The sequence below is a fragment of the Dunckerocampus dactyliophorus genome, chromosome 7 (genome assembly GCF_027744805.1).
Source record: "Dunckerocampus dactyliophorus isolate RoL2022-P2 chromosome 7, RoL_Ddac_1.1, whole genome shotgun sequence".
In the NCBI taxonomy this organism is placed as follows: domain Eukaryota; kingdom Metazoa; phylum Chordata; class Actinopteri; order Syngnathiformes; family Syngnathidae; genus Dunckerocampus; species Dunckerocampus dactyliophorus.
This window is the reverse complement of record NC_072825.1, coordinates 15,214,746-15,241,054: the sequence shown is the minus strand read 5'-3', so window position 1 is coordinate 15,241,054 and position 26,309 is coordinate 15,214,746. Positions and strand designations below refer to the sequence as shown.

The 26,309-nt window shown below is 38.8% G+C and overlaps 1 protein-coding gene across 1 annotated transcript in view; it reads right to left on the bottom strand.

Annotated features, from left to right (window-relative positions):
* The window catches only part of ulk4 (unc-51 like kinase 4), a 103,315-nt gene that overhangs the window by 33,723 nt on the left and 43,283 nt on the right, over positions 1-26,309 (bottom strand). The window contains exons 20-31 of the mRNA XM_054781063.1: positions 23,377-23,538; positions 23,109-23,294; positions 21,665-21,792; positions 16,714-16,847; positions 15,309-15,430; positions 14,956-15,012; positions 14,742-14,793; positions 12,754-12,848; positions 11,192-11,243; positions 10,196-10,394; positions 8,839-8,931; positions 1,919-1,967 (exon numbers count right to left, since the gene is read on the bottom strand). Coding sequence (XP_054637038.1) covers positions 1,919-1,967; positions 8,839-8,931; positions 10,196-10,394; positions 11,192-11,243; positions 12,754-12,848; positions 14,742-14,793; positions 14,956-15,012; positions 15,309-15,430; positions 16,714-16,847; positions 21,665-21,792; positions 23,109-23,294; positions 23,377-23,538 — 1,329 coding nt within the window. The remainder of the gene's footprint in view (positions 1-1,918; positions 1,968-8,838; positions 8,932-10,195; positions 10,395-11,191; positions 11,244-12,753; positions 12,849-14,741; positions 14,794-14,955; positions 15,013-15,308; positions 15,431-16,713; positions 16,848-21,664; positions 21,793-23,108; positions 23,295-23,376; positions 23,539-26,309) is intronic.

The following is a 26,309-nucleotide window of genomic DNA, read 5'->3' as shown; positions in this document are numbered from 1 at the left end:
ACATGAATACAAGTATGAAGGTTTTATGGAGCAAGTGGAAGATAAAGTAGGAGGACAAAGTATATGTCAACAGAAAGAATGACACAGTACAGTACACTCACCAGCCACAAAAATAGATGCAATTGATGCTGTCAGAAATGCATGGACAGTACACTGAAACCCTATGATGACCAATACAGTGGACAGTCGCGATTCAGCATTTATGGCCCCACAAATCGTTTATTACAGTTAATGGGTTCCACGCCCACCCGTGATAAGTAGGGTCGGGCATCGTTTGAATGTGAAAGATTCCAGTTCCGATTCCTCGTTTCGATTCTGGCTCCTCATGATTCTCGATTCCGATGCATTTAAGAGGCAGGATCATAAAAGTTTGCATGGTTGAAATAGGGGCGCAAACCAGAGTTGTTTTTGGATGAAATGTCTGAACTTCGCCAGGAATTTTTTAATGACATGAACTTGAATATGAATGAATGATATGAATATCAACTTGAATATGAATTTCTCACAGAGCTATTTTCAACCAGTATATACAAATAAATATCAAACCATTCAACTCGAATAGAAATGTTCTGAAGTTTTTCCACAGTTGTAGACTTTCATAAAAGATGTTTACTTTTGAAAAGCTCATGAAAAAACATTTCCACATATGCTGTTGTTGATGTGTTCGTGAGTGTGTGATACTGCAGGCAGTTGCTTATGCTCTAACCTGGGTGCAGAATTTCAAACAAACAACTTGTAAAAGGTTTGTCTATGAAAAGTACACAGGCTAACGTTAGCTAGATATTTGAGTTGAACTACCGTAATAGCACTAGTATACTTTGTTTGCTGCCTCAATGTTGGTGTAAGCTATTTTTATGACATCCTTATTTAGTTACAAGTAAACAGGATGTAGTGCACATCGCTCTTATTTTGAAGGCGGAAGCGTGTTGTGTGGGTTGGAAGCCCTGCACTGCTATGTAGCCGTGGCTCTCACCCTTTATTTACGCATCAGTGGGCATCTTCAAACCCCCTGTTAGATTGGCATCAGACAGACGTCATTTATTGTTTGACTTCCCTGATTCTGACTGCTTAGAGGAAGTCCGACGTAGCGCATCAAAGATGGGACACTGTTATTTGCACACCATGAATACGGAGGTGTTAAATCATGTTGGTCGTGCACTCTCCTTTGCATAATGTCAGTGTGTTACAAATGTTGCATTGAGCACTCTTTTTTTTTTTTTTTTAAATGAAGTTAAGCCCCTTCTTCTTCGTTGGTGTTTGCGGTTATTTCTTCCAGTCCGGTGGGCATGGCATCAAAACTAGGAATCAAAAGTTAAAAAATTGTAACAATATCGGGAGAATCAGAATGTTAGTCCCAGCTCCCACCAATGCTTTTAGTTCATTTAGCCATTTTATGCTTAAAAATGCTTAATTTATGCCAGAAATACGTACAATTTGTTTACATATGCATATTTTTGGACTAATAATAGGCTGTAGTCAACCACAAAGCAGCATGCTTTATTAATTAATATATTTGGAAAAACCGTGATGGAGTGAAGCCACAAAATTCAAAGCACGATGTGGCGAGAGATCACTGTAACTGTGATTCTCAACTGGTGGGTTGGGACACAAAAGTGCGTCGCCTAATGACCATGGCAAAATAAAAAAAAGAAAATCATAAAACAATAGTTTTGGTTTGATTTGCAACATAACGAGATGATTTAAAAACGTTCTAATATCAAAACTCTCAGACGGTAATAAAAAAATATAATTTATATTTATAAATATATAATACATTAATAATAAATTATGTATACATTTATTTATTTATTTTTAATGTGGTCTGAGAAACTGATCTGTAGGGCAGCATAATACAATTTTTTTTGGAGAATGGATTGAATGAAATACACAAGTTAATTAAGTGAGACTTTTTTCTTACCATAATGAGATGAAACACTGTTGGAAGGACTCTGCTGTGATTGATCAACCTGAAAAAGAGAAGAAGTGAGAAAACAGAATTAATACAAACTGAATGTGTGTTTTTACACACTGCAGTTATTGCCATAAATACACAGTATGTAATATTTTCAGTCAGATTTTGCAGGATTGTATTTACTGTTCAACAGAACAACACTGAACATTTATCGGAACATTTAACTTCCACTCGGCACTTTCCCTCGGCACTTTAAGTATGTATTTTTGTGTACTTAGTTCCTCAGTGTGTTAAGTGTTGCCACATCCCTTGTTCACTTACAATTTCATTCTTTTCTTAAAATGTTGACTTGTAGCATGTGGTTTAATAAGCTAGGAACCTTCTGTTAGTTAAAATGATGAGACCCCACCAGTTTGGGGACAAAAGACGCAGAGAGTAAAAGGAATAGTGCGATGCTAATAAATTAACGACAAAATGACTGGCACAAAAGCGGAAACACAAAAGAAGGAAAGAGATGGATGTTTTTATTAGAAATGACAGTGTGCAGTTACTGATTTAGTTCCTAATTTACAACCAATTACTCTGTGTTTGGGACGTCTGGACCTTTAGACACAAATACATTCACACAGTTATTTATGTGTGTGTATGTCGATGTGTGTTTGTGCATAGGAAACGGTGGATATTTTTAATGCGCTTATTTAATGCATTGAATGGGAATGAAGGTAAGCAATGTAATAAATGCGTGACAATCGAGGTAACACAGTTTAGCTACAACAAAACCCTTCACGCTATAAATCATGATTAAAAACTTCATTCTTATTATGTTTGACAGGCTTTGGACCACTACTACGATATTTAATTCGACCAGGCTTGTTCAGCAGCGTCGACTAGTTTCTGTAGTGCAGTAATAACAAACTCATTTGAGGAACTGAACTAAGACTAAACCTTCAGTATGTTGGTGTATAGTCCCTGCACTTAGTGATGCTTGGATGTCATTTTTTTGCTACAAAATGTATATTCTCCGAACCTGCTGGCTAAAAACCTGACAAGGGAGCTAAAATTTAAAGTTGAGGTGTACTCAAAACTTGTTTGTTCTTTACATGTGTTCAGTCCCCGCCCCATCATCAAAACCATGTAAAAAGAGAAAAACGTTCATGAAAAATGGTGGCAAATAAAACCTTGCAGTCACCAAAATATATATCAGTGATAACAATCATGATGATTTAGACACTACATGATTTTTAGATATCAATACATAATTAACTTAATAATGTTTTAGTCGGAATGGTTGTTTGTCTATATGCGCCCTGTGATTGGCTGGTGACCAGTCCAAGGTGTACCCAGCCTCTCGCCCGAAGTCAGCTGGGATAGGCTCCAGCATACCCGCGACCCTAGAAAGGATAAGCGGCATAGAAGATAGATGAATGGATGTTTTAGTTACGTGGTTAATTTGCCCCAATAACTACAGCCTTGGCCATAGCCTTCTTTCTTTGCACCTAGTGTGTGTTAGAAGGCGCTACCTATGCTAATTAACGTATGTGATGGCAGCGGACATGTAATATAACGATTGTGATTGGATTGGATTGTTATTTTTAGTGGATTTTCAAAGTTGCTGTACTTCAACATGCTTTACGTCAATATTGTTTGTGTAGCAGAAGTTGTATGCGTATTTTGCAAACAGCACATCGACTTCCCCTGCAAATAATTTTACAGGATGCAGTTACACTAACTATCAGAACCACTCAATAGAACCATGATATTCATGTCAGGTTTTGTGTCCTTTTTTTTTTTTCCAAAATCCAGTATTAAATCGTCAATCAAAGAAAGACCAAATGTTATCCAAGATTCATTTTAGCATCACCATATCTCATAGTGTAACATTTATCAACCATGCAATTTTCATTTCAACTATAGCTGGAATTTTAAAATATATGGATGTAAAGATCTCTGCAGGTTTAGAGAATGTGTCATATACAGACCCTTTCCAAAAAATTAGAATGTCATGGAAAAGTTGTTTAATTTCCATAATTCCATTCAAAAAGTTAGATTCAGGGCCTACAATTTAAACGATTTCAAGTGTTTATTTGTTTATTTTTACGTAATTTAGGTTTCCAGCTCATAAAACCCACAAAAACAGGAATTCAAAAAATTAGAATACTGTGAAGAAATCACCATTTACTTCTCAGTTTTTGCAGGAAAAAAAGAAAGAAATTAGGATCACATCAAATCAATCAAAATATGGTACTTTCAAAACGATATGTCAATCTTCAATACTTGGTTGGGAATCCCTTTGCCTTAATCACTGCCTCGATGCCACGTGGCATTGAAGCAATCAGCCTGTGGCATTGCCTGGGAGTTATGGAAGCCCAGATTTCCTTGATGCTTGCTGTCAGCTCTTCTTTGTTGTTGGGTCTGGTGCCCCTCATTTTCCTCTTGAGAATACCCCATAGATTCTCAATGGGGTTTAGGTCCGGTGAGTTGGCTGGCCAGTCAAGCACTGTGATGGCATGGGCATCAAACCAGGTTTTGGTGCTTCTGGCGGTATGGGCAGGGGCCAGGTCCTGCTGGAAGATGAAATCTGCATCTCCATACAGATCCTCAGCAGAAGGAATCATGAAGTCCTCTAAAACATTCTGGTAGACTGTTGCGGTGACCTTGGATTTAAGAAAGCAGAGTTTACCAACACCTGCACCGGACATTGCACCCCAAATCATGACGGACTATGGATATTTCACACTGGACCTCAGGCAGCTTGGGTTCTGTTCCTCACCTGTCTTCCTCCAGACCCTTGGACCTTGATTCCCAAATGAAAGGCACACTTTACTTTCATCGGAAAAGAGGACCTTGGACCACTGGCCAACAATCCAGTCCTTCTTCTCCTTGGCCCAGTGGAGACGCTTCCTACGTTGGCTCAGGTTCAGAAGTGGCTTGACCCGAGGAACCCGACAGTTGTAGCCCATCTCCCGGATGCGTCTGAATGCCTCATTCCACTCTTTCTGGATCTCTGCCAGATTCTTGAATCTTCCCTGTTTGATAATCCGCTGAAGCCCACGGTCATCTCTTTTGCTGGTGCATCTTCTCTTGCCACATTTTGCCCTTCCTCTCCACTTTCCATTGATATGCTTGGACACAGCACTCCTTAGCCAGCCTCCTTAGCTATGAACTTTTGTGGCTTACCCATCCTATGGAGGGTATCAATGATGGTCTTCTGGTCAGTTGTCATGTCTGCAGTCTTCCCCATATTGAATCGAACTGAGACAATTGAACCAAACTGAAGCAATTTAATGACACCTGGGGAAGCCTGTGCAGGTGATTTGAGTTTAGTAGATGATTAGTGTGTGACACTCAGTTTAAAATATTCATGCCCTGCAAAATTTGGGCTGATTTCTTCACAGTATTCAAATTTTTTGAATTCCTGTTTTCGTGGGTTTAATGAGCTAGAAGCCCAAATTATGTAAAAATAAACAAATACTTGAAATTGTTTAAATTGTGGGCCCTGAATCTATAATCTATGAAAGTTTAACTTTTCGAATGGAATTATGGAAATTAAACAACTTTTCCATGACATTCTAATTTTTTGGAAAGGGTCTGTATGTAAGCATAACATTTTAGATATATTTGATGTCTTCCTTGCTAAACCTTGTTACTTTGATGTCAACCTATTCTTTCCAACCGAGATCAATAATATTTAGTAGATAGTCTCTAATATCGCTCTTTCCCAAGATGTGTGTGTGTGTGTGTGTGTGTGCTGTGATAAATGGCCTCCCATTAAGTAGCAGACAAACTGAGTGATGAGAGAACAGACACGATACACCGAACCATCTTAAACTATCAACCTTATATGACACTGGGACAATAGGGAGGGGGTGGATTCCACTGTATTTTGAAATGTGACTCTGGCCATTTTGTACTTCATACTAAAAAGATGACAAAAAATGTAGTGTGTATATCAGTACAGAATTTTAAAATTGCAATATAGATAAATGGCACAAATGGAGTTTTTCTAAGGTAACACAATAACAAAAAATGTTTCCTTACATTATTCAGAACAGAAATGAAGCTGGCATTCACACTAATACTATTGTGTCCGTTTTATGTTGTGTGAATGTTGAGTCACTCCAAAACTGTTCCTCTTATTATTTTGTGCCACATTTAAACTTGTGCACTTATCGGTTCCAAAATAGTTGCGCCATGGCATTGGTGGGCACAGAGTGGCTAAGCAGATTACTCCGATGTCATCATAATGCTGCTAACAGCCTATGGGGAAATAATTGAATGGAATCTGGGATTGCTGTTTTTGCTGTGATGCATTTTAATCTGAAAACTATTGCAATCCAAACCATGTTAATTGTGGTGGTTGAAGTTAGCAAAGGTGTTGAATTGAATTGAAGTGTTGACATGTCTTTTTAGGTGAATAATATTTGAAAATTCCAAAAATACAGTAACTAAGAATATAATAAACTAGGCTGGCATGCAGGGCACACATATGCTTTTCAGTGAAGCAACATGCACCTACACATAGCAGATAAGGGCATTAAGTACACATGGACACACACACACAGCACAAGGTTCTTTGGCTAAAGGTCATAGTAAATGTAATTGTTTGAAGGTGTGTCTGGGCTGTGATAATGCAGAGGGAGACAGCAGGCAGCCTTCCCAACGTTAATGTCCCCAATTTACCATCTAATTACCACTTGGCTGACTTCATAGCCACACTTATCTAACCAAGGTCCAGGCAATTTAATTTCTGATTGTATAACCAGAGTGATGGAGGGAGAGTTGTGGAGAGAGGGCACGGTGAAGGAGAGATGTGTGGACTTGTGTTAATAAATTAGAGATGGCGAGAGAAAGAGAACAAGGAAGATGAGGAAAAAAATGTGAAATATTGTTAATAATTTCCGACAAAAACGAGCGAGAGGAAAACAGATGTAGAGGGAAGAGTGCTGACACCAATTTGAGAAGTTCACGTCACTCTACTTGTGTCAAGGAACGAGGGGATGAGGAGAGTCGGAGGAAGAGGAGGACGGAGACGAAAGAGAGTAAAATTACTGATAAGAAAAGTATTTGGCATATTGAGCATTAAGGGCAATCTCCAGCAGGGTGGGAAAGAACGATGGATGGAGATGAGAGTGAGCTATTGGTGATAAGAGGTGGAACTTAATAAAATATGTGGATAAAAGTAGAGAAGGAATGAAGGGAGGACAAACTATAAGGTTAACAATCATGGATGCTATAAAGCGAGATAAAAATGAGGATGAGCTGTAATATCATCTCTTGGTAAGCCACAAATATTGAGAATGACTTTTTTGATAAGACCCATCGTGGCCACTTTAGAAAATAACTGCAAATCCACCAAGTACAGCACAGCACATTTCAGAAGTGGCCCAGAAGTGACTCTACATTCTGCTAAAAATACAAGCCTGGTCTATTTTTGACAGAGGTGCCAACAAGCTGCACACAACAAACTGAGGCAGGCAGCATGTCAGGCACAGAAAAAGCAGAGCATCCATCTGTAAACCCACCTACAGTGTATCACTTCTTCAGAACCGAGAGTCTGTGCATGTGTTCATGCAAACTTTGTCAACATTTTCCCCTCGACACAGCAATTACCTTTGTCTACATCTATATAGCTGCTCTATCTATTTCCTGCTGATGCCCCCCCCCCCCCCCCCCCCCCCCCCCCCCCCCCCCCTCACTCTCTTGCTGCATGCCTCTGGTAGAGCTGAGCAGAGATAGGAAGGAATCAAGACTCAGTGACAGCTGTGGTCAGGATACATCTCTTAAACACAGATGTTCCAGAGTGGGCTTGAGTGAGCACACACACACACACACACACACACACACACACACACAACTTCAAGACACAATGCGTCTTTACTTTTGCATTATATTAGTGTACGCGTTATATTGGTTTTTAACCACATTGATATTTGCAAACACTGATTTATTTTCTACCACGTATCCTTTTCAGGTTCACGTGTGGTGAGCTGGAGCCTATCCCAGCTGACTGGGTATACTGTAGGCTGGTCAACAGGAAGCCACAGGGCACATGGAGACAAACAACCATTCACACTCACATTATCACACCTGTGACAATTTGGAAACACATGTAAACATGCACATTTTTGGACTAGGAACCGGAGTACCCGGAGTAAACCCACACAAGCGAGACAGCATGCAAACTTCACACAGCGAGGTCCCAGCCAAGATTCGACATCAAAACCACCTGGCTGTGAGACAGATGCGCCAGCCATGTTGCCCCTAGCACCTCCAACCTCCCTAAACACTAAAGAGGATAAGACAATGGATGGATGGAAGATATAAAACAATAAAAAAGGTCAGGATTTGGAAGATGACAGAAACTTTAAATAAAAACAAATGGCACAGATGGTAGTTGTCCAACATATATCGTTCCCCCAACTAGTCGGAAAACATAGCTCAGCAATTCTGTTAGTCTAACACGAGTGAACACAACATTTTATTTGTTGTGCTTGAATGATAAAATCCCACCACAATAATGAATAAAAATAAACATTGAGGCAACATACTGTGAGAATTTGGGGCAAATAATTTGACTATCGGACTTGTCTGGTGATTCTATTTATAAAGCTTTTATGCTCCAATGACCATTAAAAGTGCAGTTATGGCTCTGGACTAAATTTAATTAGCTAGAAGCCTGGGCATGTTCACTCACAGAAACTGCCTGGAGGCTTCACTGTTGTTATTGTTACATGGCTGCCAAGTGGTACCGCTTGCCTAGGAGCCCTTTGCCTTGACAATCCAACAATATTTACAGATGCTAGGTTGTGAATTTACTTGGTAAGCTCTTAAAATAAACATATCATTAGAGTGTTGTTGGTACCTGATAAGATACACAAAGGTTAAGATGCTGATAATAGATGTTCCCTTTTGTACTTGCATCATACCTGCACATCTGTGTGCTGTATTCAGTCATGGAAACCAGCAGTTTGAGTGCGTAGAGTGAGATGGGCTCCGCTGCTTGTAGAAGAGATTCATACCTGGACATAAGAACAAAGGATCACCCTATTCGGTTGTTGTTGTGGTGAATGACTTCATCTACACATTTAGACCCAATAATAAGATAATGATATTTTTGTCTAGAAAGCATCACTGTCACATATAGTATGTATAGTACCTCCAGTGTGTTATGGGTGTACCTGAGTGTCAACGTGTTGGAAGAGGTAGACCTGACCCAAATACTTCCAACCTTTTGCCAATAGGGCAACCTCTAACGTTGAATGCCCCTGAGGTCATACAATTTGGACTTTAATCCTCAACTATGCATGAGATTGTATTATTTTGCTTACGACCATATACTCCTGTTGATTTCTATTTAGCACAGTGGCTTTAAAGTCAATTTGACTGTAAAACTGTCCGGTAAGAACATACTGTATACTGTCCAGAAACATATTACCGTAATTTTTGGTGTATAAACCACTATTTTTTTTTTATCATGCTTTGAATCCGGCGGCTTATACAGTGATGTGACTATTTTGTGGTAGGGTTGTGGTCCCGCGACATCCGGTGGGCTTCAGAGCAACCCTTCGGAAATCGCTGAAGGTCATCAGTCAATATAACAGTCTGACTCATGGTGCCATCTTACAAGGAACGCTAAAATCATCACACAACAACTTAACACTCAAAAGTTTAAGGCTAAGAAATATACAAGACAAGCACCAATACGAGTTTAAAATAAAAAACAACTATTTTAACTTCTTCCCATAATGCATTATTTCCAGCAGAGCTGTTCATTGGCCAATGGCTGACAATGAGCTCCCTCTGGCTCCTTAAGCCATTGGCCAATGAACTGCTCTGCTGGGAATAATGCATTATGGAAGTTAAAGGAAGTTAAAAGAAGTTAAAATAGTTGCTGTTTTAATTTTAAACTCATATTGGCACTTTTCTTGTATATTTCTTCGCTAGCTTTTGAGTGTTAAGTTGCTGTGTGATGATTTTAGCCTTCGATCTATTGATTACAGATGGGTTGTGAGTTTTCTCAATGCTCATGATTGGCTCCTGTCAAATAAAGAGCTGCCTGGTCCTCACGCCACAGTATGTTTTCTTATAACGTGGACATGTGCGGCTTATAGTCCGGCATGGCTTATATATGTACAAATCTGTTTTTCTCTCTAAATTTAATGGGTGCAGCTTAAACACTGTTGCATCTTATACACTGGAAATTACAGTAATTGATGCCATTTGTTATTATTCATCAGAAGGTACAGAAAAGATCATGTCAAAATTGCCAATTTTGAGACTCACCTTGGAAGCAGAGTTTCAGTAAAAAGAGATACAACTTGATTGGAAGGGCTATCGTCATCGTTCTTTTCTGCTGTCATCTCTTCTCTTCTCTTTGCCTCCTTTTCTATGTTCTCCGCATTCACTTCACTATCATCCTCGTGGACCAGAAGGATCAGACTGAGCTCTGACTGAATCCTCAAAGCAAACGCAGAGCATTCTGCTAAAAGCCCAAAAAACAGAACCAGATAGTGAAAAACATATCAAACACTGCGTGTGGTCAAGAGTCCATCCATCCGGTTTCTATGCCGCTCATCCTCACTAGGGTCGCAGTGGTATGCTGGAGCCTATCCCAGCTGACTTCGGGCGAGAGGCAGGGTACACCCTGGCCTGGTCGCCAGCCAATTTTAGGTGGTCAAGAGTGCTGAATATAAAGTTATAATATATTGTATATTTCATTTTCTATATTTTATATATAATACATCATTTTCCTTTATAGATATATTGTGCATAGTTACATAAAATGCTGTTTCCAAGGTGACAACAACATTAAATATTTTAATGCAATGAATGAAACTACCATCCTCAACAGCATTTTCTTTGGTTAATTTGAGGCAGTAATCATGTCAAAATGCAAAACTCCTCAGGACATCAAACAGTTAATTAAGACCACTGAATATTAAACCACATTATGCATGATACACCATGCATATATTTGCACATCATAACACCAAATAGGAAATGGAGAATTAATTGCAAATTAGGGAAAACGTGACTAACACATGATAACACACTGGAAAACCATGAGGCAAAGTAGAAAATGCAACAGTTAACTTCATGGGTTATTTGTTTGGTATCAGTGTTTCCCCTACCATTATATGCATGTACGTGCTTGTTTGCCACTTGGGCAACTTAGGGGAAACACTGGGTATTTTGTATTTTGTGAGGTTTGCCTCCCAACAAGTTGTTACTCAAGACATGTTACAAAAAAGCCGTTCAGAGAATACAAAAATATCTTACCATTTTTGCTGAAAACCAGTGTTGTCAGAGGACGCAGGATAGAATAAACAACCTTTTTAGAGAAAACAAAAACACATCAGACAGTCGGTGCCCTGACGTTCATACTCTCAAACTATGCTAATTTTTTAACAACGCTCCATGTTAAAGAAGGCTAGACTCTGTTAACAAAGCAAATATCCAAAACAGCACACAGAGAATGCAGACCTCCGCCAAGGTTTAACATTTGCAACCGAAAATGGAATAGCTGTAACCTTTTGAAGGGTCTAAATGAGTGAAGTTTTTCTAGGATATTCTGAATCCAATGGAACAAAATGTGATAAGATTTTACACCGACTAAACCAAATGCAAAGCTATCTGAGACTAAAATGTATGTATGCTAAATGGGACTTTCCATGTTAAATTGAAACTGCTTCCAAAGGAAATCTGGATTAGATCTTGATTCAGCTTGATTTGAAATTAGCTTCTGAGCATCTATAGACAAAACAGGTGCCAGCTGGTGCAGCTTTACGAAAGTATGTTGGTAAACATCACTCCCTGACACTTTAATAGTTGTTAATCAACTTGATGTCTAGCGGTCTTGACTCTCATTTAGTGGAGCAGATGGGTTATGTAGCCACAAATCTTTGTTGACTTTACTATCAGCTTGTCAAAGTGTGGCTTGTCGCCGAAATTGAATCGGACCAACCTTGGAAAATAGCTCCATCATAAATGCCAAAAAGTGTAGAAAAGAGAATACACACAAACAGACAAACCCAAACTTACAAAATGGAGGTAACACATTTGATGGGAAATCATGGTTGACTATTAGGAATTCAGAATCAGGCTGAACTTGATTTATTTATTTTTCTCTTGTTATGTATCAACTGAACATGTTTGGCATAGAATTATATTTCCTTCCTGTCCTGTATTGCAACATGGCTTAAAAACAAGTATAATACAAATGGTGAAAGAAGATCACAGTGAAACCGCGGTGCAATCTCGCCCACAAAATCAACATGTCCTGGTTCAGTCGCAGTTATAAAAGTTTGAGTTGGCTGGTGGTAATTAAACTGTTTTCCTGCATGTGCTATCGACTATCACCATCATTGCTTCTTTCCATTATTCTTCATCTAATTTCTCCCCCTCCGTCCTGTCTGCTTCCTGATGTTCTCCGCTCCATTCGTCAATAGTCATTAAACACAATCTGATTGTCCCATCACATGCGTTTAGAGGTACGCACAAACACACAGAAAAATACACACACGATTCTGATGAACCACCGTCGCTTCAATAGTTGATTAGTGTCTTGCCTAAATTGCATCTCTGTCCTCTGAGCACAAGCAGACAGGTTTATCGAACTAGAAGACACTCAAAATAAAACCCAGAGAACTCATTCTCTTACGCCAATATAGAGGAAACAGTTACAGATAAAATCATTTTCTGTTTCTGTGTTTTGTTTACAGTATATCAAACATCAGTTCTCACAGAATAGTCATTCATACAGATGACAGATACACACTCACATACCAACTGTTAATTAGTCAGCGCCAGGTGCAGGCTCTATTGGTGTCATAAATACTCACAGTGCTTCGATATGGACTAATGAGAGCATTGTGTTGACTCAGCACCTCCACTATGGATAATGTTGTCCGAATCCACTCGTCACACATTGTTGCACCTAACAGGAAATTAAATGTCATTCATGACAAGCCATTGAATAGTTTTATGTTGAAGTGGCATTAAGTGAAGCTACACAAATAGATACAGAAGCTAAGTTTTCTTTCACAGAAGGCTGTGTACTCTAATCAGTCCCTACAGGATTTTGTGGGCTTTGTGTTTATTGCGGCCTAAAATGTGTGATTTCACAGCAATGTATTAGGTGGTTTTATGAATTTGTCATCAATGTTTTAAGTCTTATTTCTAACCTTAACCCAAAATACCGTATGCTTTTTTTTGTTCATTAAACTGAGGTGCAGAGCGCATTTTTGAACACTGACAGCAATTTACCAGTCGCCCGAGGATTTCGTGGGCCTTTTTGAGATGCCTGATTTTGCAGGAGTTGTTCCCAAAAATTGCAATGAACGTTTTTTTTTAGGTGAAAATACTGTCCGAGGACCATTAATATAGAAATGACACTTTCTATACCAGCTGTATACTGACGACTGTAAAGTATATCCAAGCTTCAATTCTAGTATTCTCCCTTAAAAATACATACTGTAATAAAAATAGCTGAGGACTGTGCTCACATTTGTAAGGTAGTGTCTAAGCACATATGTCTATTTAAGTAATTTTTAATGTATTCTTTATTCATAAAGTGTGTCTTTAGGATCAGTGTATTTACAGTACCTACATCTCTGAACCAACAGTTACCATGTGTTCCATCCGCTGCCATTCTTACACACGTGACCAGTTCACACAAAAATGCATGCATGGTTTGGAAAACAAACACCACCGAAGGCTCCCTTATTGTCCACTGTCTGCTCTGTTGTCCACAAGTTGCAGACATTTTCTGTGTATTTTTTTATGGTCCAAAGTGTTTGTAGGTCGTAAACCTTAATTTATGTTCCAACACGTTTTCGTTGAGAACATTGGGGAACCATCGAGCGCAATCTGTAGCGGTGATTTTTGTTGGCGAATGAGAGATAGTGACAGATTATCATCACACATCCGCATCTGTGTCAAAGCAAACAAGGAAGTGAGGACGTGGACTGGCAATGCGGGGACACATTTGATAGGTTAGACAGTTGACGTGCGTGTTTGTGTGCTGCTTAGAGACATTTGATTGCCGAGAATGACAATGATTGGTCAAAATGTGCAGGGCAGTGTTTGCCAAAGTTGCGAGGCCACACATAATTCACTGGTATTGGTTGAATTTGCGTAAATTGGTGCAATTGCAACATGGCAAAATCCTGGAGGGTCTGTCTGCTGGACAGTATGGACGTTATATGTGGTTGTCATTTTCTCCTTCAGCACAATCTCAGCTCTTTGTGCTCACTATAGTCTGGTCCAAATTTAGCACATTGCTGTCACAGTATTGTTTCAATATACAGAAGTGCAAAATGCTTATGTCATTAACCAACAAAACAATGCACTTTTTTTTTATCCAGTAATGTTTTTTTTGAAGCACATTTATGCAAAATGTCCATTAACTTTAAGCCTGATAAAGTGAAAGAAAAACTAAGTAATGTTCAAGTGCCATTAAAAGGAATGTCAGACGATATTTTGATTGGTTAAATTAAATATTTACACCTAGAGCACACAAAGTACAACTTGATTTAGAGACAAATGAGAACCAATAAAAACGGTGCCTTCACTTTGTTCACCTAATATAAATGAAACACACTTAAGGTCATTTAAACACAAAACTACAAGGAACAAGTACAATGACATTTTTGTTCATTAAATGCCCTGGGAAAATGTTAAACACTTAATACACTCTTGAAATATGGAGACAATAAAACAGGCTGATTGGTGATTGGCAATAAAATTCCTTACCATCATTGCATTGTATACAATGTGATTGATGAAATGAATATGCAGTTGTACAACTAATGTTTAACCAGTAACTTACCCAAAGTACTGGCCAGATTGGTTTGGTTTGACTCCACATGGGTGATACTGTCCTGAAGCAAAGACACAAACAGAATACCTTTTTAGACATTCCAGTGTATTGTGGTCAGTGTGTTATGGTCTGTCTTCAGTTCCCGGTTTTGTTTGTTCACTCCTTATTGCATCCGTGTTGTAGACAGACAGTAGATTGTGCTTATTAAAAAGGGTTATACTACCAGCAGTGATCCCATCTGAGCCAGAAACTCCTCTGTTACAATTTGAGATCGAAACGTCTGAAAGAACACATGAATATAAAATATTTTGTGTTGATGTAGTTCATGAAATGCATCCGAGAGGTCAGTTAGTTGTTCATCATCATCTACCATCGTGTTACCAGACTTTGACTGATGCATAGCCCAATATGAAAATAATTTTAAAATGGGGAAAATATGACTAACAGACAAATATATTAAATACGCTGAACAGTTTCATGCCAAAAAAGGGAACTCCTGAGTTAAGTAACAAGGGCAAATAGTGGTGAAAGTGGGGACATACAATACTAAAAGGAGGGAGAAGGCTGCTTTGTTACCTGTGATGAAAGAAGTGCCAGCAGTACAGACGTAGAGGGCAAAGTGCGTTTAAGCTGTTTGCTCTGAGATAAGGAAGGGTGTCTCCTTCCAATGATGCCTCTCAAAGCACACAAAATGTCCTCTAGGGAAGGAGACAAGTCAAAAGGATTAAGATTTGTTTTTTTAGGACCATAGAACTGTATTGGATTTGAATATTTTACCATAGTGAAAAAAATCGATCAGGAGACATGAAATTATTAGGGGTGTCACAATACACTCAGACGAGACGATATCGGGTTCACGAGAATCAGACGAGATGATATTTTAACATTACTTTTATGAAAACTACAATTACACAATGTAGGACTGGACCACAGACTATTTTTTATTTGACTGAATCACAAAAAAATGCAGTTACATTTTGAAATGTTTTATAACAATGCATGACCTAAGCGTGATGCTGTTAGTCTTTCCACAAACTGAAACAAAAACAAAATGAACAAAATGAAAGTTAAAAAAGTGATGGCAATTATAGCTGCTACTTCTAATCATTTATGGTGACGTGTAGTTGTGAAAAGACACATGTAAAACAGATTGCGGTGGATTAGTTTTATGTTTACAGTATGTACGCAAAAAAAACTTCAGTTCCCGTGATGCTTAGGGCGTGGAACCAGATAGACGCTAATATGACATGTTTTGATAGAAGTCTAATGCAGCTGTTGTGTTTTGATCATAAGTTTAATCAAATGTAGAATTATTACAGCTTCTGCTTGGACATTAAAAGTATAGTTTGTATTTTTTGACATGAATTTCTGACATCCCCATCAGCAGTATAGAACGCGTTCGAAAGAGTAATACATTTTTATCATTCAAATGTATTACTCTTTCAAACGCATATTGTTTTGAGAAGCCAAACTCTTTATTTAAGCAGCCCCAGAATCTAACCAGGACTATGTTTCTCATCACCGAAATCCGACCAGAACTGGGCTCACGGGACCAAGTGGAGGGTAAGTCACTGTTGATGGACTACACTGCTGACAGGGATGTCATATGACTTCATGTCAAAAAATCTAAACTATCCCTTTAACACCGCGGCAGCTGTTGAACTTTGATGAAAGAAAGCAGCCACACATCGCGAACAAACGAGTCATACTGGAAACATTGAGTGCATGTCAGGTTGCAATGTGTATAGTGTGTGCAAAGCAGTTAATGTGCAGTTCCAATCCAGCCTTGCGCACTGCCTCTTTCATATTGTGTGTATTATCATTCACAGTCGTGATTCCATAGTTCACAGTTTGATTGGCTTCTGGCTGCCCTGTTCCCACGAAACAGCTTTTCTCTTAAACAAGAGATATTGTCACGATATTGTGACACCCTTAAAAATTCTTAACAAAATGTATCAAGTGTATTTGGTGTGCTTTTTACCCAGAAGAAGTGGTGCAGTACTCCTCAGATGATATGACAATAAGTCCAGACACTGCGCAAGATATCCTGATTGACTGAGGTGATTTTTAAGGGGTGTGGCTTTGCGTAAATCTCTCTCCAGATACATCACAAGTCTTTCAAACACACACACACACACACACACACACACACACATACACACAGACTTTAAGTAACCTAAACTGTAACAATCCCATTTTAACACCATTATAACAGCTAAAATGTGGTGCATATGGTGGAAAACATAAATAATGTAAATTTAGAATGAGCGGCATCCATAAAAAGCAGGATCGGGAAGACTGGTCGTGACAAAAACAGACAGCCTTATGGTGAAGAACACCATATTAATGTCAGACTGTGCAATAACAACAATCAATAATATACTATTCACAAATTCAGGACAGAGCTGCAAGGTTTTCACTGGCAAATGATGCACAACACATACAAACACACACACACACACACGTGTGGACACGAGCAAAGAGGTTTTGAGAGGCCGTATTCATTTCAGTGGAAGTGGTGCAATCGGAGAAATACTTCGAGCCATGGTTTATGTTGGATTCCATTGCTAAAAATTACTAACATTTTTTAAATTGAGTCAAAGGATAGGATAGTAAAAATCAACTAGCCCTGCACTAAGCATTCTAAATAATTAAAATTAATAGAAGATTGACGAGGATATATCAACTCAATAACTTACACTAGTAGACGGTATTAGCCTACTAGTCTGTCTGCCAAAGTAAGAATATAAAACAATATGTTTTTTACATAAGTAATCATTAAAATGTACCTGAAAGCAACATGACTAATGAGATGCTTGTTTTTTATTGAGTGTCCAGTAGGTTTGTCAGTGTTGGTAGTTTGCGTTTACCTCGCTAAATGCTTCCATGTCAGCTTGTCTGACTGAAGCATGTGCCTTTTTCACTTTTCCAACTAAAATAAAGAGCCCAACTTGCTACCTCTCTGGCAGTCATTGTGGGAGTGCTCACACCAAACTGACCTGCACAAGTGGCTCGCGTGCGTGTGTGTGTGTGTGTGTGTGTGTGTGTGTGTGTGTGTGTGTGCGTCTGTGTGCGTGACTGCAAGTGTTGAAAGCCATCACAGTCCACTCCCAGAGGCAATCTTGACACTTCCTCAGTGAGGCTTGTGCAAGTTTATCTAACACAGACGAAAAACACGCAAACGCACACCCAATTTTTCACGCCACTGTGGAGCTAATTAAACACAACGTGCCCGGGTGAAGGCAGGACTGACGAAAAGATGATTGTGTGTTTGTGTGTGCGTTGAGCTTAGTCTCACTGGGTGCTCGGAGGGAGAGAGACAGGCAGGTCAACTCTGACAGCTCTAAGACGGAGAAGAGGAAAGTAAGAGGCGTGAGGAAATCAAGATAAAGTGTGTGCTTGCGTGCATGGTTCTGTGTGCGTGTGTGTGTATGTGAGTGTGTGCAAGAGAGATAGAGAGAGACAGGTACAGAAAAATAAGGTGGTGATAAACAAAATCCTTGGGGTTATGTGTATAAAGGCTAGCCTTAAATACAGCAAAGTATAACATTGTAATATGAAATCCAGTGCGTGATGTTGTGGCAGTACGCAGTTATTGAATTATTCTCATTTACTGCCATGGTCACATTTGCAGGGAACAATAAATGACGTTTTTCAGTCAAAATATAACATAATAATACAAAACTAACACGGTCAAACCTGCTAATCTCGATGCTCTTGGAACTACCTGACTGAAGTCGACACAGGCGGTTGCTTTTACATTTTCTTTTAACTTTTGGCATAAACATAACAAGAATAGGCAATAGTAAAGAATTTTGGAACCTACGGCAGTTTGTTGGAATCATTTTCCTCCATTTGAACATATTTAGTTGTTTCTGTTTTCATATGATATTGTAATGATGGGTTTATTGTGTATGGCTCTGAGATGTGATTGACGGGTTGGGATAAAGGGAGCTAATGGCTGCTAGTTAGCTTAGCCCAAGAGTTGCGCAAAGAGGCGCAAATCTTTCTTTCAGTTTTTATTCATTCATTTTCTATGCTGCTTTTCCACGCTAGGGTATGCTGGAGTCTATCCCAGGTGACTTTGGGTGAGAGGCAGGGTCTGGTCGCCAGCGAATCGCAGGGCACATATAGACAAACAACCATTCACACTCACATTCATGCCTACGGACAATTTAGAGTCTCCAATTAACCTAACGTGCATAATTTTGAATGTGGGAGGAAGTGGAGTAACCGCAGAAAATAGATGTGTGTTCTTGCATGTTGATCAAGTTTGATGAAGAGTACACAACTCGCAGGGAGAGCACAGAGAGGAACATGCACTTGACTTTGACCTCAGTTACCTCAGCCATCTTATGTCCAACTGAAAAAGAGACAGGCTCAGGATCTATATGTCAGTAATGTAGGGCATTTTGTTACGACTGAAAGACCAACTGATCTAAATCGCCAGGGGAACTGGCAGCGTATGCAGTACGTGAATACATATGCATCTGATGGTATGAACGTTGTGCATTCACCGCTCCAGTGCAACTCAGTAAGGGGTGAAATACGGGACAACCAGCTAATGAACCATTTGAAGTACAAGTAAAGTTACAACATACAGCAGCAAAACTGAATGTCCAGGGTGCATACGTTTATATTATCATTCCCACAGCTGCTGTGCTAGTTAGCGCAAAGGTTACACAAAGTACAAGTGCCTTGCCAACAACCCTAGGCTGCATTTTTATGAAGAAAGCCTTCCTTTTAAAAGTACATGGCTTAAAATAACTAAAATGTGTTGTGCTGGATGACTAGAGTAATTGTATCAGAATGAGAGCCCCCAATAACAGTAACACATAATCCAGTTTTCTAATAAACTTTTGTGTAATTGTCCACATTAAGATAGTTTGTGATATTTCTTTCCCTGACACATCAACTTCTTGAGACCTACAAAAAGCATCCAGTCTGAGGTGTACATTTTAGGACAGCCTCAATTGTCAGTCAAGTGTCGGATATGAGATGAAAAGCATCAGGTCTCAGGAATACTTCTGTCAAGTGGTGACAATTATACCATCGAATGCTCGGCAAAACGGCCGCAGACAAAACAGCTTCAAACAAAATGGCCTCAGACAAAACAGAAACTACACAGAAGGAAACAAACTAAACTACTCTGTCACTATTTAGTAAACACTAAGCTGAGTTCACCCGCTAGTTAATGGATGTTGATTGCCGGTTTCTAAGTGTTTGTTAAACTTCTGATGTTGCTTGTATCGATTGGTTGACATACGTGAGCGAGCATGTGGATGGATGTGCAATTAGTGCAACATTTAAACACTTGAAATCTAATGACCTGTTCTTTTTTCTGACTCGCTTTCTGCATGTCAGTAATGTTAACTATCAGTGACATACGTCAATATAATTTTCAGAGGTCAGTTCTCCAAGAGATATATGGCAAAAAAAACAATGAATTTAGAGACGTCTCGATCCGAGTTTAGAACTATAAATAAACTTGATTTTTATTTTGTTAATTGAAAATTGGCCCTCAAATCATCAAAATAAAATAAATGTAATATTTTATCTCGGCTAGTGCCTCTCAAAGTGTAGAAAGCGTAATAATTACATCCCGACTCGCCTCCAGCCTCCACATTTTATCTTTTAGTTAGGGCTACTTGTTGAACTTCACACATCGTTCTTCCATCACATGTTCTGACTCACTGACAGGTAAGTGACTGAGTCCCAATGAAGCTTGAGTGTAATGAGTAGTAATTTAATGAAGATTAAGAAACAATTACATACACAAGCTGCAGATCAATACGTTCTTTCACTTTTAAGTCCCCATATACCAGTAAACCCTCCGATGACGCCAGAAAATGTACCAAGATGTGTCGCTCATCGCTTTTGAGCCAAGAAGGTTTGGAATGTCGCCAAATTTAGTGACAAAAAGGTCGTCGGCTTTATTGCTTCAGACAACCAGCCCATCCCCGTCATAGAAAATATGGAGTTTTGCCATCTTTTATAATGTAAGGAAAGGATCCTCGCTATGTTCTGCCATCACGACACTATATTGTTGATTTACAACAATACTAGCAAATTTAATGAAATAGGCTTCATAAAAATGTGTTATTGTGTGTACTTTAGTTACTTGCTACAAACATTTTCAGTTCCGTAATCTATGATGATAATATCCAAGTATCAGCTCAGGTCTTGAAATCAGATCGGAGGGCAAACCGATGACCCAGCCATCCATACTTAAAATTAAAGACATTTCTATCCGTTTAGCTGATCAAAACATGCAGGCATGATGATGACACCTTAATGACGTTTGCGTTGCCCCCTATGGATTGTGCTCAAAAAGCATCCCAAGACATAACACCATAAATCTAATCATCTAAACCCCTTTTCCTTCTGGGGGATGTTTTGTTTGTCGTCATTTTATCTCACGCTGTTTTGTCTGAAGAAGTTTTGTCTGAGACCATTACTTTATCTGATGGTCCATGACAGATGTTTTCCGGAAGCCTCATTGCCTTCCGTCCCATGGTGCTCCTTTCTCTTGACACTTGACAACTTTAAAACAGATCTGATACCCGAGGCAACAATTCCATAATCATGACTTGTCCCTGAGACCTGACGCTTGTTTATTTAAGGCCAAACATTCATAAAAAAAAGAAACTCATTTTTTAAACAAGTAGTTATTTTTTTTGCTGAAAATTGCACCAATGAAAAACAGACCGTTTCCCTCAGTTAGATGATTGACCAGATTATGCATGAGAAGTCGACTAGGATAGTTGGCTGGTAGTTTAACTATTCTGAGCTTTTTTTATGCTCTTGTTAGACCCCTGGAGGCTGCATTCAGGGTCAGTATGGATTTTTCTGTCCAAAATAATACACACTACACAAGGCTGAAATGTAAGTAATCATTATAAATTTATACATTGTATGTCAAAAATATTTACCTATGCTGACAGCAGAATACCAGCGTGTGCGTGTTGTCCTTGATCAGTATCAAGAGCAATAGAAACGCTTTGGCTCTAGTAATTGTGGATGGACTCTCAAGACAGCGCAGCACCTTTAACACACAATCCTGGAAAACAAACACAAATGGACACAAATGAGTGCATGTTTGCCTAGAATGTTTCATTCAAATGTTTATGTAAATAATGTATGTACTATATTAAAAAAAAAACTCCAAGTCAAAAAAATTTTCTCTTCATTGGACAGCATTATGGTCTATATTTCAGTAAAAAAAACAAAAACAAAACACACAACATCAAACATAACATCTAATTAAACATGAACATTTTAGCCAAGGCTACAAAATTATACTTACACTATATATTACATTTAGCATTTTCCTAAACGTTTTTATATATAAACATACTAAAAGTGTGAACTTTCAGCTCATAACTTTCATTCAAACTTTATATTATTAAAACTTTTATGGCAACCCCTCCTGAAGACATCCATTCACTCAGCATAAACTCAGGCAATAAATGCTTGGAAGGAATTTTTCTGGCCAACACTATTATTACTATCGCCTACACCATGCAAAACTGTGTGCGTGTGTGTGAGTGCACGCAAGCATGCAATTGCTTTTGTGCTGCAACACCCTGAGTTAATTAATTACAAAGCCCAGTAGTGTGTGCATAGCTGATAAGTCCCTCCCCACTACCCATAATGCTTTGCTGAGGTAGAAGACTGCAGCACATCCACTCAGCCAATTAGCCCAGATACTGACACACACTGTATATTAGTGTCGATGTGCGCATACAACATACACACACAATCTTGCCTTCACACACACACACACACACACACACACTAACAGACTGAGTTCTGTGTAAACAAACTCTTGGACTGTCTGTCTTTGTGCCAGGGGAGAAGGAAGAGGGGTGAATGCATATCAGTGTATAATTAGAGCAGAGTTGAAGTACTAAGTTTGTATACTGGTGTTAAATTGGAAATGCTCAATGCAAATAAATTCAGTTCAGAGTCAATTACCAATGCGAGGCTCTGAGATAAAAACCTTCAAATCAATTTCAGCTCCTCTGCCCTACCCAGATTAATGCTTCACATACACACAGAATCGGCTGTCTCGTAAAAAAAAATAATTTGTGTGCTGACAGACATTTAGTTTGTGCACAATTCAGTGCTGGTGCAGTTCAGCATTAGTTCATCATATGTACAGACAGAGTGACAATAAGGAAGGAAGAAAGAGGAAAAAAAGTAAGAATTTCTATCAACTTTGTTCCTTGAATAATGTTTAGACGTTTCGTGCTTGTTAACCCTCAAGTGACGTTCACGCTTAAAAAAGCGCAACCTGTATAATGTGTGATATGAATATGTTTTTAAATGTGGCCCGTTTTTACGGCTTCTACGGTTTTGCATGTGTACACGTACACTGAGCTGTGTGACGTGTTGCGTTTGAATACGTGAATTGACCAATGCGGTGGCTATGGCAGTGAGCAGGTGTTGCTGGAGCCTCGGCCCTGCTCCACCAATAGCCTCCAAGATGGATGCAGGTCCGCAGGTCTCAATCACTGCCAAAAAGACTGAAGGGTCCCTCTGAGTTAGCCTACAGAGCGCCTAGCACACAAACACATACATAATACAATGAATATATAATATCCTTGTATTATTCAACATTTCAAATTGAGAATTCACTTACAGAGATGGCAGTGACTCTGACAGCCTCTACATTGGAGTGAGTGAACAGGTACCACAGAGCAGAACCGATCTCTGTGGTCGTTAGGCAGCGTGACGGCCCAGAGACTGTTGCGCTGATGTTCTCAAGGGCTTTTGCGGCCATGTGATGAACTATGGGGTCATCCTGTATGACAGACAGGACATTATTAAATTATATTCTGCCACCATGCTACTGTGATTGAGTAATACTTAATTTAATATTGACACAGTCTGGAATGTACTTGTAGATTGTGTGTATTGTATTGTATAGATTGTATGTATACCTTCACAGAAATGAGCCAGGCCCTTACAGAATAAGGTATTGCTGTCCTGCTGTGATAATAATTTAGTCTATTGATTAAAAACACTAACAACATCACAAAGCTCAAACTGACACAACATTCATGGGGAATTAGCTTTAGGGGCCCTACCAAAGAGGCAGACTCACTTAAGAAAAGGAAAAGTGAAAGTGAAGTTAAATTAGACATTGTAAAACGCTCAGTGGAGAAATCAACATAGGCCACTCAAATGCCACAACCTCCATCAAGGATCTTCTACCATAAAATGGACAGTGAAAACAAAGCAGCATAGTGGTCTTATTACTGAGATTTTCTCCTCCCAATAAGCCTATCTCAACACTGCCCCTTCCAGTGATTCATATACAGTAATCCGTCGCCACATCGCTGTTCGAATTTTGTGGCTTCACTCCATCACGGGTTTTAAAAAACATAGTAATATATCATGCTGTTTCATGGTGGAATACGGCTTATTATTTGATGTATTTCTGGCCTAAATGAAGCATTTTCAAGCATAAAAATGGCTAAATGAACGAAAATACAAAATGAGCCGTTCAAAAGATGCATTTAAAGACGCTGAAATGTAGCATTCTATACTGGTCACTAGTTGTCAGTAGTGTTACTGTAATTTTCGGTGAGACACACAAGGATCAGACTTGGTCAAAGGAAAAACAGGATTTTATCGCAGGTTTGAATTATCTCACAACAGGCACATTAATCTGTAATAAAAACACGGGCTACTTTTTGAAACTCAACTCTGAACCCCTGACGCCACTTTTTGTCAGCCTCTCTTTCAGGTCCCTTAAGGAACACATTTATAGTAACACGCAAACGAGACTCTTATTTATGTCTTAAATGGCTTATTTGTGTAAAGGTAACTAATAAGGATGTTATTCCATGTCTACGGGACTCTAATAATGTTAAAACCCCTATTTAGAAGGCCATAAACATGCTTTCTATGCTCTAACTACAAAAATATTCCATTTACAAATAAAGAATCCTACTTCCTGGAAATTAACTTATTATTGTCAAGTCTGGAACCAATTAACTGCAATAAAAGAGGGATTGCTTTATTACTTTTCATTTTATTACCATTCTTGTATGTAGTTTTTCCATTACTGTATGTCCTGTATGTCCTTCATGTGTTCTGTGTACAGTGCAAGTGACTAAGTTCTTAATTTAGGTATGAGTTCCCACACTAAAACTCAACTTACATCAAAGTCGTAGGAAAATAACTTGTTCGTAACCACATGTATGCTGAAAAAGGTTGAGCGACCAAGTCAGTATTGAAGTATTCAAAAATGTCAACATAGAAAAGGCACATACATACATTATATATGAGAATAAAGCTGTTATGAGCGTATGTACTCTATGTTCAAATTGTGTATGTCCACATTTGCCTGAGTTATTTTGTTCAGGCAATGGGGTCAGACTAATACAATCACAGAAGCAAATAAATACGTTTTTCCAGGAGTCTCACTGCAGAGAAAAAATGGAAGTAGAGGAGCAATGATTATCTGTCAGGTTATTAATGTGTTTCACTGTGTTACATCACTTCAGCACGACTCAGCCTATTCATAAAACACCCAGTTAATTACATTCTGTTGCAGAGGTTCATCATAACAGCTCAAAATAATGTTACCAAGGGAATTTATCATAATCTTGACATGTGATGAGAAATGACACAATGTCATTGTTACAACACTTATGTGCAAGGCAACTCTATGACTGTTACTGCAATAAGTTTGAATTAATGCCATTTGAACCCCAGTGGTGTCATCTGTGTGCTCGTAAGTCACTGTTTTGACCAAAAGTAACTTTATTTTCTTCTTTTCTTTTTACTTATTTACTTATTTATCCATGTTCCACTACATCAACACTATGGCTATCTACGAGCATACACGGCTCACAAAAAATTAGGGATATTGGGTTTTCGGATAAAATTTCAGGATGAACCTGAAATGTACTCTAACCTTCAGAGGTGAAATTAATTTGACTTGCTCTAAACTTTTGAAGGCACATGTCCAACTGTTGAATGTTTCAGTACTTTTTGCACAACTTGCTGTTCCCTAAGAAGGAGCTAAACTCAATTCACGACAGGTGAATTTTTAAACGTTTTTTGCAGAAAAGCATACATTATGTCTTCCTGTGATTTTTTTCCAACTTGCTGATGACACTCCGTGACACGCTCACAGCTGAGTGGATACGTCCCTCGGACAACATCCTGTCTGAAGCGTTGTCTTGGTCTCATGATGACAAATGTGAACAGCATGACGAAGCGAACTGTTTCTATTCTAACTGAACCAGGACATTAAGTGGTCCATTCATGGATCACATACGATTTGTGAATTTAGCTGCTCATCTCCTCATTAGAGCACAAGTTGTGCAAAAAGTACTGAAACACTTATCAGCTGGAAAAGTGCATTCAAATGTTTAGACTGTGTTTAAATGTTAAGTTCATCTGTAAAGGTTATAGTGATTCAAGTAGTCCTGAAATTTCATTCAAAAGCCCAATATCCTTAATTTTTTGGAGCAACAATTAAAAACAGTTATTGATGTTATGATACATATTTGATGGCATAATATATTGAACTGTATTATGCTGTGAATCAAAGTGGGA